This window comes from Pyrus communis, chromosome 10 (genome assembly GCF_041283825.1).
Source record: "Pyrus communis isolate YQ-2024b chromosome 10, ASM4128382v1, whole genome shotgun sequence".
Lineage (NCBI taxonomy): Eukaryota > Viridiplantae > Streptophyta > Magnoliopsida > Rosales > Rosaceae > Pyrus > Pyrus communis.
Window position 1 is genome coordinate 29,160,477 of NC_142574.1, and position 16,354 is coordinate 29,176,830.

The 16,354-nt window shown below is 40.6% G+C and overlaps 3 protein-coding genes across 4 annotated transcripts; 2 read left to right on the plus strand and 1 right to left on the minus strand.

The window, feature by feature from the left end:
• The first annotated feature begins 345 nt into the window (after positions 1-345).
• Positions 346-1,613, plus strand: LOC137727270 (uncharacterized). Its single transcript, XM_068466137.2, has one exon. It carries the CDS (start codon positions 473-475, stop codon positions 1,337-1,339), a length of 867 nt encoding a protein of 288 aa, XP_068322238.2. The 5' UTR covers positions 346-472; the 3' UTR covers positions 1,340-1,613.
• A 2,196-nt stretch (positions 1,614-3,809) lies between these two features.
• LOC137728056 (uncharacterized) lies at positions 3,810-7,223 on the plus strand. The gene is made up of 5 exons (XM_068466940.2): positions 3,810-4,205; positions 4,662-5,516; positions 5,871-6,071; positions 6,341-6,536; positions 6,705-7,223. Exons 1-5 carry the CDS (start codon positions 4,092-4,094, stop codon positions 6,887-6,889), a joined length of 1,551 nt encoding a protein of 516 aa, XP_068323041.2. The 5' UTR covers positions 3,810-4,091; the 3' UTR covers positions 6,890-7,223.
• A 433-nt stretch (positions 7,224-7,656) lies between these two features.
• On the minus strand, positions 7,657-11,129 carry LOC137728054 (BES1/BZR1 homolog protein 4). Of its 2 annotated transcripts, none has more exons than XM_068466937.2 (2): positions 10,630-11,129; positions 7,657-8,738 (listed from the first exon to the last, which is right to left on the minus strand). In XM_068466937.2, exons 1-2 carry the CDS (start codon positions 10,846-10,848, stop codon positions 7,962-7,964), a joined length of 996 nt encoding a protein of 331 aa, XP_068323038.1. In that variant the 5' UTR covers positions 10,849-11,129; the 3' UTR covers positions 7,657-7,961. The 2 variants fall into 2 exon arrangements, with proteins under 2 accessions (XP_068323038.1, XP_088533225.1); XM_088677099.1 differs by lacking the exon at positions 10,630-11,129 and adding an exon at positions 9,103-10,593.
• Positions 11,130-16,354: the final 5,225 nt, after the last annotated feature.

Sequence of the window (16,354 nt, forward strand, 5' to 3'; positions counted from 1 at the left end):
TTTTTTACCGTATTGGCGAAAACAAATCATGCTTATGCACTCTAGTACTGGTTTGATCCCACCAGTTTTACCTTTCCTCTAACAATTAGTAATTGAACTTATTAATGGTTTATAAGAAGAAAAAAAAAACAAATACAGAAGCTTCCTCATCCAAGAAAAGAACAAATATAGAAGGTTCTCTCAAAATGAAAAGAAGAAAAACAGATATGGCAGCCAGCCAAGCCCCCGAACCAAACCAACAACCACCGCTCCCCACCTCAAAATAAACCCACTTAGCCTCAGCTTCGGATCCGAACCTACACTGACGACCGTTACACCGAACCTAAAGTTTAAAAACTCCCCACGCACCATTTCATTTCAAAACTCCACCTCTCTCTCTCTCTCTCTTGAATTCTCTAATAAAGTCTGTTGATTTCTCTCATCAAGATTTCGCAGAAGTAATTGGGAAAGCAAGAAATTAAATTTTGATGAAATGGTGTCCAAGATTGTGAAGAAGAATGCCAACAGGCGACGCAATCGCGGAAAGTCCTCGGCCAGGAAGGAGGCAGTCGCGGCCTCCTCCGCCGTGCTAGCCTCCCTCTTCGATTGCCCCCGCCGCCTACTCAAGCTCTTCGCGAAACTTGCGAGAATCGGCACGCCGAACCGCCACAGGGGCTTCAAGATCCTCAAGAAAGCCCAAGTCCACGAGGCGGAGACGGAATCTGAACTCGGATCGGGAAACCCGCTCTGCCGCAAGCTCTTGTTCGAGCCACCGCTTATGCCGCTGGTCTCTCCGGAGAAGATGACGGTGTTTCTCGACCTGGATGAGACCTTGGTGCACGCACAGGCCGACCCGCCGCCGGAGAAGTTCGATTTCATAGTGCGTCCGAGGATCGACGGAATCGAGATGAACTTTTATGTTCGTAAGCGTCCCGGAGTGGACGAGTTGTTGGAGAAGTTAGGGGCGAAGTACGAGGTGGTGGTATTCACGGCGGGGTTGAGAGAGTACGCGTCGCTGGTGCTGGACCGGTTGGACCAGAAACGGGTGATTTCGCACCGGCTCTATCGAGACGCCTGTAAAGAAGTGGACGGGAAGTTCGTGAAGGACTTGTCCGGGTTGGGGAGGGACTTGAGCCGGGTGGTGATTGTGGACGACAATCCCAATTCGTACGTCTTTCAACCGGAGAATGCCGTTCCGGTCCGGCAGTTTGTGGATGACATGGAGGACCGGGAGCTGGGGAGGTTGGTGGAGTTCTTTGAAGGGTTGGATTGTGAAGATATGAGGGACGCTGTGAAGAAATTTCTCGGCAGCACTGGCGGCAGAGACGGCGGTGGATCAAAAGACGGCAAAGCAGTGTGAATGTCGTTTGGCTCAGTGGGATTCATTTTCCGTTGTGTGTGTTTTGTTGAAGTTGAACAAGCATTGTTCAACGGGATTCTTCTTTTTTCACCAGATTTGGCTTGAATTGTAAACTCAGCTCTCAGCTCAGCTGCTCGGTCATTTATAATTGTGCATTGCTTAAAGATCGAATCTTGATCATCATTTCTTGCTGCAATGTTTGAGAGATTCTTAGGTGGGAGAAATGTTTAATTGTGACGGGAATACGGATGGTCCATCACGTGTTTTTATGTAAGTGGTGAAAAATTTTACTTTTTAAGTTACTAACTTTTTTTAACACACATTATTTATATAATAATACGTGGTGTACCATCTCGTGTACCGATCTCACTGAAAAATCTGATGTGTATGTCACTCATCCGCTCAAGACACACAATCGAAATCTTCAATATTTGGGTCCCACATAGCCTGTTTTGGTGACTCCAGGTGCAAGGTGATCCCCCTTTGTGTGTTTTGGGCTAACTGTGACATGGTACACACTTCCAATCATTTTTTTGCAGTGTTTTGGTATCAAAATCCTGCACTCATTTCTTGTTGCAGTGGTATGGCTAGGGCATCGTGTTACCACTATCTACACCAAAATTCGACCTTAAATATCGCTCAAATAAAATAAGAACACGAAATAGAGATGAATGTAATAAATCTTGCTACTGAGTACTATGTGGGACTGCAATCATGCAATTTATATGTTAGGAAGCAAAGATTTTTGTTACAAAATCCACTCTTGCCCTGCAATTTAGCTCTATGGAATCCCGGATTTAATGCCAAACCCCACATTTCCTGTGCTGTTGTTTAGGTCCATCGTCGCTACGTCTTTGAGGGTAAGGGCCAAAGCAGAGGATCTAAGCTTCGTTCGAGCAAACAAATCTCTACTCGTTTTTGTTTTCCTTGTTCTTAGGATCCAGCTCTACAACAAACTGAATGAGTTTTTGAAGTGGTACAACAAACCAATAATAAGATATACGAATCACGCCAATACAACCACCATATCCAAGATTTCTCAGTGAAGATATATACCACCATTCCTCATTTCCGACCTCATTTATAGTTCACCTTAAAATACAAATACACCGGGATCTATTGAAACTGTTTTTCAGCTTCTTGCCCCTTAAGTTGCCGAGTACATACAAAACTACAAAACAATCGTATCGCCCACACATGACTTGTCGGACAACCTATGGCATGCCTTACTTAGTAGGGCAAGCATACACCAACTCCTATTCAGAGTGGTGCTACTGCAGGCTGAGGTTGCAGGGTTCAAATTTTGGTTGGCTTCACAGGAAATTTTGTCAACTAAATAAATAACCCTCAAACATGTCCGGGCGGGGAGCTGTGACAACCAAAGATTCCAAAACCTGATTGCCCTACACTTGAAGGGATCCTTTTCATAGCAAAGTCCTTACGTAATTTATCTTCCTAGTTCACTTATAGAATCCTCCATATGAAAACATTCACAAAACTCTACAAAACGTGTCTCAATCTCTTTCCAAGTATAACATTATCTTACAACTCAAGCTTCCTTATTATCCGAAGAGTAGCGACTTTCACACTCTCATTTTCTCCGTTTGCACTCCTCCCCTTGTCTTTATGCTTTGATTCTCCTTCCGTTTGCTCATTTACCAAAGCGCAAAAACACGCTGGACGAGAGTGCAAATCGAGAAAATGAGAGTACGAAAATCGCCACCAATCCCAATTCTTCAATGAGCAAAACCACAATCTTCTAATCCACAACAATCACAATTTCAATCACATCCCATCAAGATTCAGATGTTCAATCGAAGAACAGAAGCAATTTCATTTCACAACACATCATTTACAAATCACAAGATACAGTATGCAGTTGCAGAATTCAGTACTCAACTCAACAAATTAAATTATTAGATCAAAGCCGAAAAGATTTGAAAAGCCGCTGACTTCAATCAATCAACTCAAAGCTTACTGATGATTTCTGCTGAGCCGGGAGTGGTCAATTTCGCAAGTGAAGACCTGAAGTGGCAACCGCAAAGCCTCGAGCTTGGGGAAGCACATGTCGTTGAGGACGTCGCTGCGGCACCACCGGCACTTGGGGTTGCGGGAGCACTGCGATTCCGACGACATGTCGTTGCAGTTCTGGATTTGACTCTGATTGCCGCCGGTGTTCCTCCTTTGGCTGCCCGACAGGTCACGACCTGGACGGATCCGAGGCTCGGTTCCGTGGCACGAGCTGCACAGAGTAGCTAAGAGGACCAGGACCAGGATAAAGGTCGCGGCTTTAGAACTCGGACCGCGGGACTCGGTTGCCATAGGTGGTGAGTCGCTGCCTCGGACTCTGCTGCCGGTTCGCTCGCGGGGATGTAAGAAGCAAAAACACTACCTTGTAAATAATAATTATTTATTATTTATTATTTATTTTCCATAAAATAATTATTAATTAAATAGAAGTATATTAAAAGAAATAAAACTCGGAATTAATAGAGAGGAGGAAACGTTTAAGAGAGGAAGACTGACCTAGACGACAATACAGCTTCTTCCTCTTCCTCTACTCCTTAACCATTTTTCAATCTTATTGTTTTTCTATGCTTTCCCAATCAAATTTAATTTGTTAATTTTCGATTTCTCTCCCTCCTAATTTCTTCATCCTCGCAGCAGAATCCGTTGCGATTTTCCTTGATGATCAGTATATGCCCACGTAGAACATAGAGATTAAAGATCGAAGCTTGATTTGATTAAACTAATGGACGGCCCCCGAAAACTGAGTTCTGAGGTTGAGGCAGACGATTTGGCTTCTGGGGTTTCGGATTTTTCACTTCAGGGAGGCACCCTCCGCTCGAATTTCCATTCTCCGCCGGTAATTTCAATTCTCTATTGCTTTAAATTGAATTGGGTTTTTTTAATGTTATTTGATAGTGTGTGTTTAAGTTTTCTATTCAATTTTGGGATTTGATCCTACGCTCTGTGTGTATCTTGACGTATTCGATTATTATTCATTGATATGAAGTCCCAAAATTTAGTTGGTATTGCCTCAGCTGCGAGAACAATTAGGATTTAGGGTTCCTTTTTGTGGTTCGGAAGTAAAATTCAATTCGGAGATATGGAAAGTTACAGTATTTCGGTGGTTTTTCGTTGTTTTAATTTTAGGGTTTCTCTGAAAATAATATAGTGAATAGGTGTTTCTGATTAATTTTAGGTTTTGATTTTGCTGCCTGTTAATATTGCTATGTGCTTGCGGCGTGCTACTTATTGAATTGAAAGTTTGAATCATGGATACACCGAACGCTAACTGGTGCTGTTTTGTGGATCACAGAATGATGGAGTTGATAATCATGGAGAGCAGAAGCATAATGATGATCGAATAGTGACAGAATCTGGAGAATGTGACTCTGAGGTTCATGGTAAGGAGAATGGGGAGCAAAGAAAATACTTCTATTATGAAGCTCCACTTTCTGAAGAAACGGGGGTTTGGATACCTGTTTCCGTTCCGCCTATGTGGGAAGCTGAGCATGATGAGTGGGGCAAAGGTTTCTACTCTAATGGGGGATACCTTCCCGAGAGTGACATGGGCTGGGGCCAGTACATTGGGGACGAGAAGGAGCTGACTATGTGGGATGTGATGGTAGAAATGTTGCTTGCAGTCCGTGGGAAAGTAGGTTCATTAGCTTCAGCTGATACGTACGGATGTAAACTTTCGTGGATGTCAGGTAATCTCCTTGATCAAGCGTGGAAAGAAATGGCCCAAACACTCACAGATGCAAATTTTGCTAATGTAAGAGAACTCATTGAAGCTGACCCCCCAAAATGGTTGGCCGATAGTTCTGCATCTTCTTGTATGCTTTGTGGTGTGCACTTTCATCCAATCATGTGTTCTAGGCATCACTGTCGGTTTTGTGGAGGAATATTTTGTGGTGACTGTTCTAAGGGAAGGAGTTTGATGCCGGCAAAGTTCCGTGTTGCGGATCCCCAACGAGTCTGTGATGTATGCTGTGTACGACTAGAGTCTGTCCAACCATACTTAATGGACCAAGTAAGCCATGCTGCCCAGGTGCCAACCCAAGATCTTACAGACCTTAGTACTTTGAGGTCATGGATTAATATTCCTTGGGGACAGTCCATGGAGTATGAGATATATAAGGCGGCAAATGCAATTCGTGTTTATAAGAAGGTAAGAGTTTTATGTGTCAGTACTGTTGAACAAATAATATTTTGATGCTTGCTGTTTTAATAGCCAGTTAGCTACGGTTTTGCCTCAAAAGGATTTTGCCTTATTGTTCTAATTGCATTAAGAAAGCCCAATATCTTAGTGATTATGTTTGCTTAGGCTTTATATTTTTGTTGTCTGACTTAAATAAATTTGGGCTATAATTTTTCCCTGCATGGATGATAAACGACGGTTGGAGAATTCATGAATATCGTTATTTGTAGGATATTAACATGTATTCATAAATTTTGAATGACATTGTCTTCCTAACGTTCTTGAGTTTTCTATAAATGCTGCTCATGGAATTAATTGCCTCAGGTATGTTCACTAAAGCCTGAGAAGTCGATTCCAGATTCCATTCTGAGACAAGCAAAAGGCCTTGCAATAATCACTACTGTGAAAGTTGGAGCTATGGTTACCTACAATATCGGTACAGGAGTTGTGATTGCTCGTAGAGAAGATGGCTCTTGGTCTCCACCATCTGCTGTTTCTACATTTGGTATAGGTTGGGGTGCGCAGGTACGATTATTTCACTGTATCTCCAGTCTTACAATTAGCAATCACTATGACAGAGATAGCCAGTTCATACCTGCATTCAGTATACACTTCAGGTTTAGTAAAATGGAGGAACATCATTAAGATTAAGCAATTTTTCAGAAAATAATTACTTACCATTTTAGAATTTTTTTAAGTGCAAAAGGTTTGAAATGTGATATTAAATCAGCGTGTGTTTTGCATTTTTCTAAGGATTTAAAAACTCCATCCTCATGCCTCCTTTTTGGTTGCAGGCTGGAGGGGAGTTGACAGACTTTATCATTATTTTGAGAACAAGTGAAGCAGTAAAGACATTCAGTGGTAATGTGCATGTATCAGTAGGAGCCGGTTTGAGTGCTGCAGTCGGTGTTGTTGGAAGGGCAGCTGCAGCTGATGTTCGAGCCGGAGATGGTGGTCGCGCTGCTTGTTATACATACAGCTGTAGTAAAGGTGCTTTGCATATGCATTTTTTATGTCTCTCCTTACACCATTTCAATTATCTACGTAGCATACATCAGCATCACGATGTTTTATCTGTAGTTTCTTTCATTTTTCTTTTTCTTCATCTTCCATTTTGAGTGGTTTCCTTGTGATCGTACCAATCATTTCGATTTGCAGGTGCATTTGTTGGATGCTCACTGGAAGGTAGTATTGTAACCACCCGCACGAAAGTGAATTCTCGATTTTATGGTAGCCAGTCAATAACTGCAGCAAATGTTCTTCTTGGCTCGTTGCCCCAACCCCCTGCCGCTTCTACTCTCTATCGTGCTCTTGCAGACCTATATCAGAAGATCGAGCAGTGACCCCAAATCATTCGCTGAAGATTGCCGGGTGATCATGGGGAAACAAATCGTTGAAGTTTGTACATTATGTGCATATATGCTCTGAAGCTTTCCAATGATGAAGGTTCGTTGCTGCCATTCTTTGCCCACGAAAAACTTTTTCTGGGACTTACCGTGCACGCGGAGGCCATCGCAAGGGAGGGGTGAAAAATGTTCCTTATTTGGAGCCACTGTATATAAATTATGGTCTCAATTTCTCTCTGTAAATCTGACATTTATTCTGGAGAAAGCCAAAACTTACAGAAACAGTATTTCTTTGCAAAAGAAATCAGAAAAGTAGTATTTTGTTGGGAAACTTGTTTTGTCACTTGTTTAGATCAGAGATCAGTGTTTAAAATATCTATGAAGTTGTCGATATTTTTTGTCGAGATATGCCAAAAATCAAGGATCAATATGGAAAGGGTTGAAATGCAAACTTCACTTTATATCGTCAAACCAATTAATGATGATATTTACCGATTCAAAACAGAAATTTGTCAGAACTCATTGCAGATTTTAAATTTTCGAGTTTATTTTTGAGATATTTTTCTTTAATTTCGATTAAATCTAAATGAGTTAATATACCCACTTCCATTGTAGAATCTCCATCATTTTCGACGAACGCAAATAATGAACATTTCACATCTGAAATCCGACTCAATGATAAATCGAAAATCCGAAACCAAACAAACAAACAAGGAAATGTATCAATCCCTCCAAATGGTAAGAAAAATTTGACAAAGCATGAATTTAAAAGAAGGGGCAAAAAAACACCACCATGAACTATTTATAATTAAACTTTTAGTCCTCTTTTGTTAACAGAAGGCTCCTACTCTCTGTACTACTAACTCATCAACTGAAACACCCAGCAGACATGAAGTCGAAACTTCGCAAGAACCTCAATCAAGAGACTCGCACACAATTATCTTCTAACCCTATTCGCTCAAACCGCTCTATCTTCAACGCCAACGTAAGTCCTTAACAAACAAAGCCGGTAAAGTCGAGGAATTCTCCAAATGCTGGATCCATTTCGCCTCTAATCGGTTCCTCCAACTTACCTAGTCCGAGTGCTCCCGAGCGTAAGTTCGAGATCATCTGATACGCATTCCTCAATCCTCTCACCTTCCCATGGCTTCACTAATCCTGTTGTGTTACTGCCAAATGCAAACTCCGCTGCCATCCCATCCGACATTGGGATGTCACCTGTGTGATCAATGCTTGCAGCAACTACCGGGGAACATGTTCCACTTTGCCCGGGAGTCCACATCCGAGACCCTGCACCTGACAAAGCCTCCTTCAAGTTAAAAGGGTTTTTCGAGACAAGGCTGAATGTTGGGGATGATGGGCCACTCTGAGGAATTTGCAGTCCAGCAAGCCATCCTGAATCAGGCAGAACCTGGCGACCGGGGCTTGGTGGGGTGGACGAAGGCAGGAAAGGGTAATGCTGCCCTGCCCAGCTTGAGCCAGCGACTGCTTCATCCCAGTCACTCTTGGTTCGAGGAGTTCGACAAGTTGGGGAGCTCAGCGGTGGGGTGACTGGAGCACTTATGGAACCCCCTTGAACAAAGAATTGGGGGAGCTTGGACATGGCAGACGATGAGCCTGATGAGAGCGTTTTAAGCCATGGGATCAGAGAATTCGCATCAGCATTACCGTTTTCATTTGCATGGTAGCGGGCAGGACTTGGGAAGGAAGATGAGGCAGGACTTGGATTGTAGGAAGCGCCGGGACTCGGATTGTAGGATGCACAGGGACTTGGCTGGTACGATGAACATGGACTTGCTGAGGTAGAACCCCCCATTATGTCCATGCGATCCACGGGTTTGCATCCCTACAACAAAGAACGCATAAAGTACGGTGAGACAAAGAACTTAATATGGTGCTGAAAAGATGCTACATTAACCTTTGATGTCTAACAAATGAAGAAACACAATTTTCTAGCAGACATAAAACTGTGTTTCATTCATTGTTTTCCTAAAAATGAACAGACAAAATAGTTGATCGAAGCAGAAAGATTTGTCCTTTATCGATTATGCTTTACAGCTATGTTTTCTGTACCAAAGGATAACACAAACGAGCATAGTTCTACAATCATCACTTCCACAGTCATTGCCAGTTCGAAAAAGCATTGAACTAATGATGAAGTCTTATGAAACTACAATCCGGCTAGTAGCAGGAGAAAAAAACTTGCATACACTCGAGTTTCACATCCTCTGTTCCTATAGCAATCATCGCGCGAGGTGACCTAGTCCAACAAGTATAGGAAACTTAGGCCATGCTTGTAATTTGACTAATTGCACCAAGATTCACAAGTAAGACACAATTAAAAGAGGGAGCAATAATGTCAAACAGTGGATGCATATTGGTTACACGACCCCTCCACGACACGCCATCTCCCAACATGTTCCCTCTCCATCACTATCTCAAAAAAACCCACCGCACACGCTTTCCTGCCTCGGTCGCATTCACATTTTTAGCAAAAAATGAGAATCCAACGAGAAAAATCACCCCTTTTCTCACCTAAATCTCTTTCGGGCTAAAACCCTCTTTTTTTTTTTTTTTGGTGTCAAATAAATATATTTACAAAGTCGTACACAGTGCACTTGCAGTGCCACAATGAAGGTAAATCTATCACAACATTACTAACTACAATTAGGTATCGAACCCATCAGCACAAATATCAACTCCGACAATTACATGAGTCAATTTCTATCTAAATAAAAACAAATACCACTAAATTATACGTAATACGTCGCATATTTTAATCGCCAAAAGAAATTTCCACTTTCTAAATAAAAATCTAATTATTAGAATAAACACCAAGATTAAAAAAAGGGAGAGAGCGCGGGCCCACAAACCATGATATGCCATGTTCTCAATCTAACGGAAAAGTACTGCTGGCGATTACCCGCAAATCTCGGAAAACAGGCCGTATAACTCCAAAAATATAAAATAAAATAAGAGTCATTGGTCGTCGCACCCATTTGAGTGTATAAAGACCGAACTGCCATCACAGTCTATCGGAGAGTGTAGGCGCGTGAAGTAGCACTTTCGTGCATGATGAAACGGTAAGTTTACCGCAGTAAAAGGTATTTTCACTGCAGATTCTCAGAAGAAGTTAAAAAAAAAAAAAAAAAAGGTCGAAAGAACATTCAGTCACATTAAAGCCATGTGAAAGTTGACGGTGGGTCAAAAAGCCAAATGACGAAACTACCCTTGGAGAAACCCAAACGGCCAACATGGATCGAATATGCGGGGAAGGTCAGTTCCCCGGTCTCGCAGGGTAATTTGGGAACACAAAAAGGTATGCAGGTCTCAGAGTCTTGAGTTCGTCGTGTTCTGGAAAAGAAATCGAAAGCAGCTGCAGAAGCGAATCTCGAAGAACCTCGTGCTCCGTGCGCACAACAACTCTCGGCGTTCACGAGCTAACGTGCGCCGGTGGCTAAGATAACTGACTAAGAAATCAAGCAACCGAATCAATCTCAACCGTCGATCACGACGATCGGCACCAGACTAACCACGAGCTCCACCGCTTAAGCTACCTTAATCGAGAGTTTTCAAAAGCACAAAAGAAAAACCGGATCGGTACCAATTTACTAACGCCGCCGGCGCAATTTAACTGCGCCGGAGCAGATTTGCTAGCGTGCGCATTCGAGCTGAAAATGCTTTGAAAATTTAGAGAGAAAGAGAGAGAGAGGGAGAGGGATGAATTGTGTGTGCACCTTTCGGTAAGTGGTACCGTCTTCTTCGACTGTCCAGCCGGCTTCGTTGCAGAGAGCTTTGAGGACCTCGTTGTTGTCGCAGTGCTTCGGGAGCTTGTAGTTTCCGTACATCCGCAGCCCGGAGTAGATCTTCGCGGCGATTGCCCGGCGCCGCCGCTCCCGCTTCTTGTTGTTCTCTCTCTCCTTCCACGTCGGCATTCTCGTTCCCGACGTCATCATTCGGTCGCCCAGCGTTTCTTATTAATTTTCTCGGGGAACCAAACGGATCGACCCGCAAGTGGGGTGGACCGGTGGCGCGAACTGGCCGGCGAACCGGGATTGGCCCTTTTTGGTGGAGACTGAGTGGTTTTATTACACAGGGATAGAAGAGAAGAGCAGGGGGCTTTGGAGGAGAGCGAGCTAAATACAACGGGTGAATGTAATAGCCCCTGGATGAGGACAATAATTACGAAGAGTGCCACTCCTTTTCTTTTGATTTTTCTTTTCGTTCTGACTCCGGAATCACGGGGCTTGACACGTGTTTAGGTTTTTCAAGATCGCGGGTGACAGCCTCGGACTTTCGCGGCAGCTAGGAGTGAATACGGGGTCGTTTTGAATAATAAGCAGCATTTTACATGAGAGGAGGATTCTCTCATCTTCCCCATCTCCTATTTGAATGATTACGGTTTAATCACATCAATATCTTATATTGATTTTTTTTTATAAAAATAATAAGATAAAAAATAATATTTAAAAAAAAAAAAAAAAGGATGAGAATAAAAAGAAAGAGAATCTCTTTTTACATGATCACTTTGCTTCTTGATTTATATTTTGATGTTCCAACAAAGCCAGGCACGAGTGATTACATGATAATGACAGCGATGGGCAAAATGGGAAATTTGAGAGAGAGGGTGGGGGTGGATTGGGGATAAGGTTATGATTAGGCTTGTCATGATAATTGTATTTGTGGTCCATAAAAACAAAAAAGGAATTTGCACAAATGTCCCCTGAATTTTTTTGGGATGTGTTTATTTACCACCCATACTAAATTTTTTTGTTCAATTGTGTGCGGTTAAATTGCCACCTCTGTTATGTTATGCTAATTATGTCGTTAAGTTTAAGGTGATTTTGTCGATTTCTATCTAAAATACTTTGATCAAAATCTTTAAATTTATATAAACAATTAAAAAGGCGAAGAGAAGGAAAATTAGGAAATACATTGCAAAAGGTCAAGATGGAGAGAATGAGTTAGGGAAGAAGAGAAGGACGAAGTGGAGGAGGGATATAGACAAGTGGAGTTGCGGAGGAAAATACAGGAAACACAACAGAGGAGAAAAGACTGACTTGGGTTGTGTTGTGTGGGGGGGGGGGTCATAGAAATGAGATTATGAGTCGCAAGGTTTGACATCGGGTAGGGGCCTGACGGCTCCGAGTTGTGAGACCAGGTTGGTATCTAAGATGAGCCTCGTGGAATTTGATTAGTGGTAGTGGCGATTGTGCTGCCAAGAGGAGGGATGGTTAATATCCAGCAAGTGAAGGCGTAGGGGGTGGAGGAAGGTACTAAGTCTCACTGTCTTTCTTCTTCTCTTTTCAATATTGTATTTCGTTATTTTAGAATTTTTTATATAGTTTGAGTTGTCAATAAATTAATAGATTAAATTAGATCTGACCTACATGAAGAAGGTGCTTACTTTAACGAAAAAATTAACAGAAATCATCAAAGGTGGTACATTGGCACCAAAATTCAAGCCTAGGTGGTGTTGGACAAAGGATTTAGTTTAGGCGGCGAATGCACACACTTCTAATAATTAGGTGGTGTTTGTGCAAATTCCCCAAAACAAAACATCAAACGGTCACATTCACTTGACCAAATTGCGTACTTTGACCAACCTGACAATTGACTGGCCCTAATCTTTTCTAGGTCGCTCTAGTTGGAGTATTGGACTAGGCTTCAATTTCAACCAATACCGACATATTAAAGACCAAACTATGAGTGAGTTAAGGGTTTGAACACCTTCAAATATATTTGAGCATGCACAAACCTACGGGTGGGAAAAGTTTGAGTACGTAATTGATGTGTTATAATATATAGAGAAGTGTTATTAACACTTTAAAAATTTTATTCTACACTTCGCATAAGTGTATTTTTCTTTCTAAATATAGAAAGTTTGGAATGTAAAATGAGAATTTTGGAGTGCCAATAACAATTCTAAATATATGTTATACGACAATCTTTGCATAGTACGAGTACATGGTGTGATATTAAGAACACGCAGTGTTCAGACTACAAACGAATTGTTAACACTGTCTAGAATAGTGACTGTCTAAAATGTTAACAACAACGAGCGATTGTCTCTAATTGGTAGCCCAAGTGGGCAACAGTCCACTCGATATTAACCATGTTAATTTTCTCACTCTCCTCAATTTGCCTCGTGTCGCTCATTTCATAGTAACTTTTGTTCTTTAGTTTCAAGGATCAGCTCACTACAGTTTGCATCGTGAGTTAAAGATGTTTTGTTGTCAACTGTTTGTATATCCGCACATGCTAATGTTAACTTATACAACTTTTACAATACATTCATGATTATAAATTAGTGACAAGTAAATGGTTACGAACAACGCTTTAATTAGACTAGGAGTAGAAGTAATAGTGTAATGAGAAGTGTTAAAAGGACTTTCTCAACGTGAACTCTTTATAAACTCTCTGTCACCAATCATTTCAAAGATCAATTCTCATACCAACATTATAAAACATTGTGTTAACAATATGAAGTGGCAGAGACTCAGAATCACTTTTAAGAGAGCCTCCTTACAAATTCTAGTGTGTAACTAGCTACTAAACCCTAGCCTAGGTTACCTATAGGTTGGAAGCGTAGCGTACGTATAATAAAAAGTCAAAGTTGAGATGGTAAATGATTTGTTTAGGGATGTGGGGGGCAGTTTAAAGCGGCGGGGCCGGGGTTGCATGCCGGCGTGCGGTGGCTATGGGAAGTCTCTCTCTCTCTCTCTCTCTCTCTCTCTCTCTCTCTTTGAGTTTGCAGCCAGTACTTTTTTCTTTTGTCAGTACTCTGTGTGTGTGTGTGATGTGTGACGGTGTCAGTTGAGTTTGTTTGGGTGTTGGTTGGTACTTTGGATTGGGGTGCACTGTATGAAGCGTGATCCGCCATGCACTGACTGGACTAGTGTCCTGTGTTCTGTTTGGGAGGTTCACGTGACAAATGCTGGTGGTGGACCGGGTATTGATCCAATATGTATGACTGACAGCTGACTGACATGATTCACATCGAGGCGGAGGAGGTGGTGAGCATTTTGTGGGGCCCCTAAATATCTGCTGTGCGCCACCATCCAAATTAGCTTGTCTTTCGGCTTCTCACTGATGGGGGCGGGCCGGGCTGGCCATCCCTCTGGCCCTCTGCCTCGTGCCCGCTTTCTCAACACTGGTTTTTTTGGTATCGCATCAGGTGGTTTCTGCCACTTTGTAAACTAGGTGGTGTTTAGGGTATGCATAGAGAGAGGGGCGATTTCTGCAATCTCCTATTAGCGTCTTGCACTATGTGTAAGTAGAGTCAAGAGACATTGTGAAAATCACTTTTTTGTGTTGATATTGTTACGTTGTGGATACAAAGCTATAATGTTAGATAATGATTAACTCAAGTATTGATCTGCATTTACACGTTGGTAAGAAAATCATCTTTCATGCAGAACATTGTTTTTGTAGATGAAGTTGCCTCTACTTTAGTATGTATATGTATAATCACGTAGTTATTCATAATTGTTTGATTAGATAGAATCGTATCCACATGTATGGTATTCATAATTTGTTAATCTTGATATGATTTTTGTTACACTGAAACAAATTGAACATTCAACTTATTCATAATTTTAATTTATTATTCAACTCTCCAACAGCACTTGCAATCTCTAAAAAATGGTTAATTAACGATGATATGATTTCGATAGTATTGTTTTGTTGAGTTTATAAAGTTTTGATGTGATTTATATGATGTAATCCTAAATTGGGGTATAGCTTAAAACTATAATGTAGAAGTTTGTAAAGATATATAAACGAGAAACCTGCAATTTGTCAATTGTCAGCTTGCTATTTGGACAATAATAGTCTCTCACTTTACAAACTTCTACGTTATGTCCAACCCAATGCCTCATGGGCCAATCTGTTTTCTCGAGAAAGATAAATGATAAGAAGACTATTCAAAGTTGGACTTTTCAAGGATTCTCCACTACTTCATTTTTTTTTTTTTCACAATTCTTGTCTTAATATTATAAAAGATTGTGCCAAAAATATAAGGTGACGGAAAGTCTATGGAGAGTCCCACTTTTGAGATTGTCTTCTTAGTATTTCTCCTTCATTTTTTTTCAAAGAATGACTGGCATAAAAGGATATACCAACATCATAAAAGTGAGACTCTTTATAGACTCTCCGCTACCTCATATTTTTTTTATAAATTCTCGTGCCAATATTATAAAATATATGTGCCACAAAACATGAGGTAATAGGGAGTCTCACTTTGAAGGAGTCTCTTAGCATTTCTCTTTAATAAAATCATACAACTTTTAAGAAAATTCGTCATAATTTTAAATATATTTTTCGAGAAGCTAGCAAGACGATTGAGTTTGCTAATTAATGACAAGAGAAACGTTAAGGAAACTCTCTCAAAATTGAAATTCTCTATAGACTTTCTGCCACCTCATTTTTTTTATACAATATTTTATAATGTTGACACATAACTCGATGTCAAACAGTGAGATTAAATAAATACACGTATTTGTACTTATCTAACCAACTTGTGGTACTCGCGTATTATCAAACCACGTGTACAGTAGAGGTTAGAAGATAATCGCCTTTTCTTTGAAAAACTGCCAAGTGATGGTAATGCTTATCACCTTATTTATCAACGATAGATGAGTTTAAATTTTGAGATTTATGCATGTTCACTACACGATTCTTGAAATTCAAACTCATCTAACGGTGATAAATAAAATGATGAGTATACATCATATTAAATGGTGATCAGCAAAAATACTCCTTTTATTTTATTAAACAAACACGGCCTTACGTGGCCTCCAATTGGTGGCAAATACGCCGCTAAAGCACGTGGGTCAGCACCCTTCGTTGAGACAAAATGACACAGTAGCAAGGTCGTCTCCAAGCATTTGTCCGAAAGCTAACTTAATCCGAATACTCAAATAAGTAATGTGAAATCACTCAGTACTACGATTTGATGATATTCATCTTTATTTATAAGTGAGTAGGTTTAAATTTTGTAGATGACGAATTCGATACTAAATTAGGTTGTACCTTATATGATTTAACCGAAATCTCTGTCCCCGTATTATAAAATATATCTTTGTACTAAAAAAAAAAACGTAATGTGAAAAAATTGAATGTGTGTGGTGACTTCAAAATCCAATCAACTTTTCTCACTTTTCAAGGATGAAGATTTATAACAATTCGAAAAAGTCTACATTTAATACAACGCGAAAGTACGAGTAAGATTCAAAAACTTACATTTAATACAAAGCAAAATATACTACTGAGATTAAAAAACCAAATCTTATACATTCATTACTTTTACGATAATATGAATGCATTTAAAATGTAGAGAAATACCAAGGGGACTTTCTAGAGAGATCTTCTACCACCTCATAATTTAACTTAATTTTCATGCTAATATTATAAAATATTATGTAAAAAACATGGAAGAGTTTATTTAAAATCCTATTTTTA

Excerpts from the sequence above, each read along its gene's own strand:
- LOC137727270 (XM_068466137.2), top strand. The coding sequence starts at position 473 with ATGGTGTCCAAGATTGTGAAGAAGAATGCCAACAGGCGACGCAATCGC.
- LOC137728056 (XM_068466940.2), top strand. The coding sequence starts at position 4,092 with ATGGACGGCCCCCGAAAACTGAGTTCTGAGGTTGAGGCAGACGATTTG. Across the intron at positions 5,517-5,870 it reads CAATTCGTGTTTATAAGAAG|GTATGTTCACTAAAGCCTGA; the intron begins GTAAGAGTTTTA and ends TAATTGCCTCAG. Across the intron at positions 6,072-6,340 it reads GTATAGGTTGGGGTGCGCAG|GCTGGAGGGGAGTTGACAGA; the intron begins GTACGATTATTT and ends TTTTGGTTGCAG.
- LOC137728054 (XM_068466937.2), bottom strand. The coding sequence starts at position 10,848 with ATGATGACGTCGGGAACGAGAATGCCGACGTGGAAGGAGAGAGAGAAC. Across the intron at positions 8,739-10,629 it reads ACGGTACCACTTACCGAAAG|GGATGCAAACCCGTGGATCG; the intron begins GTGCACACACAA and ends TCTTTGTTGTAG.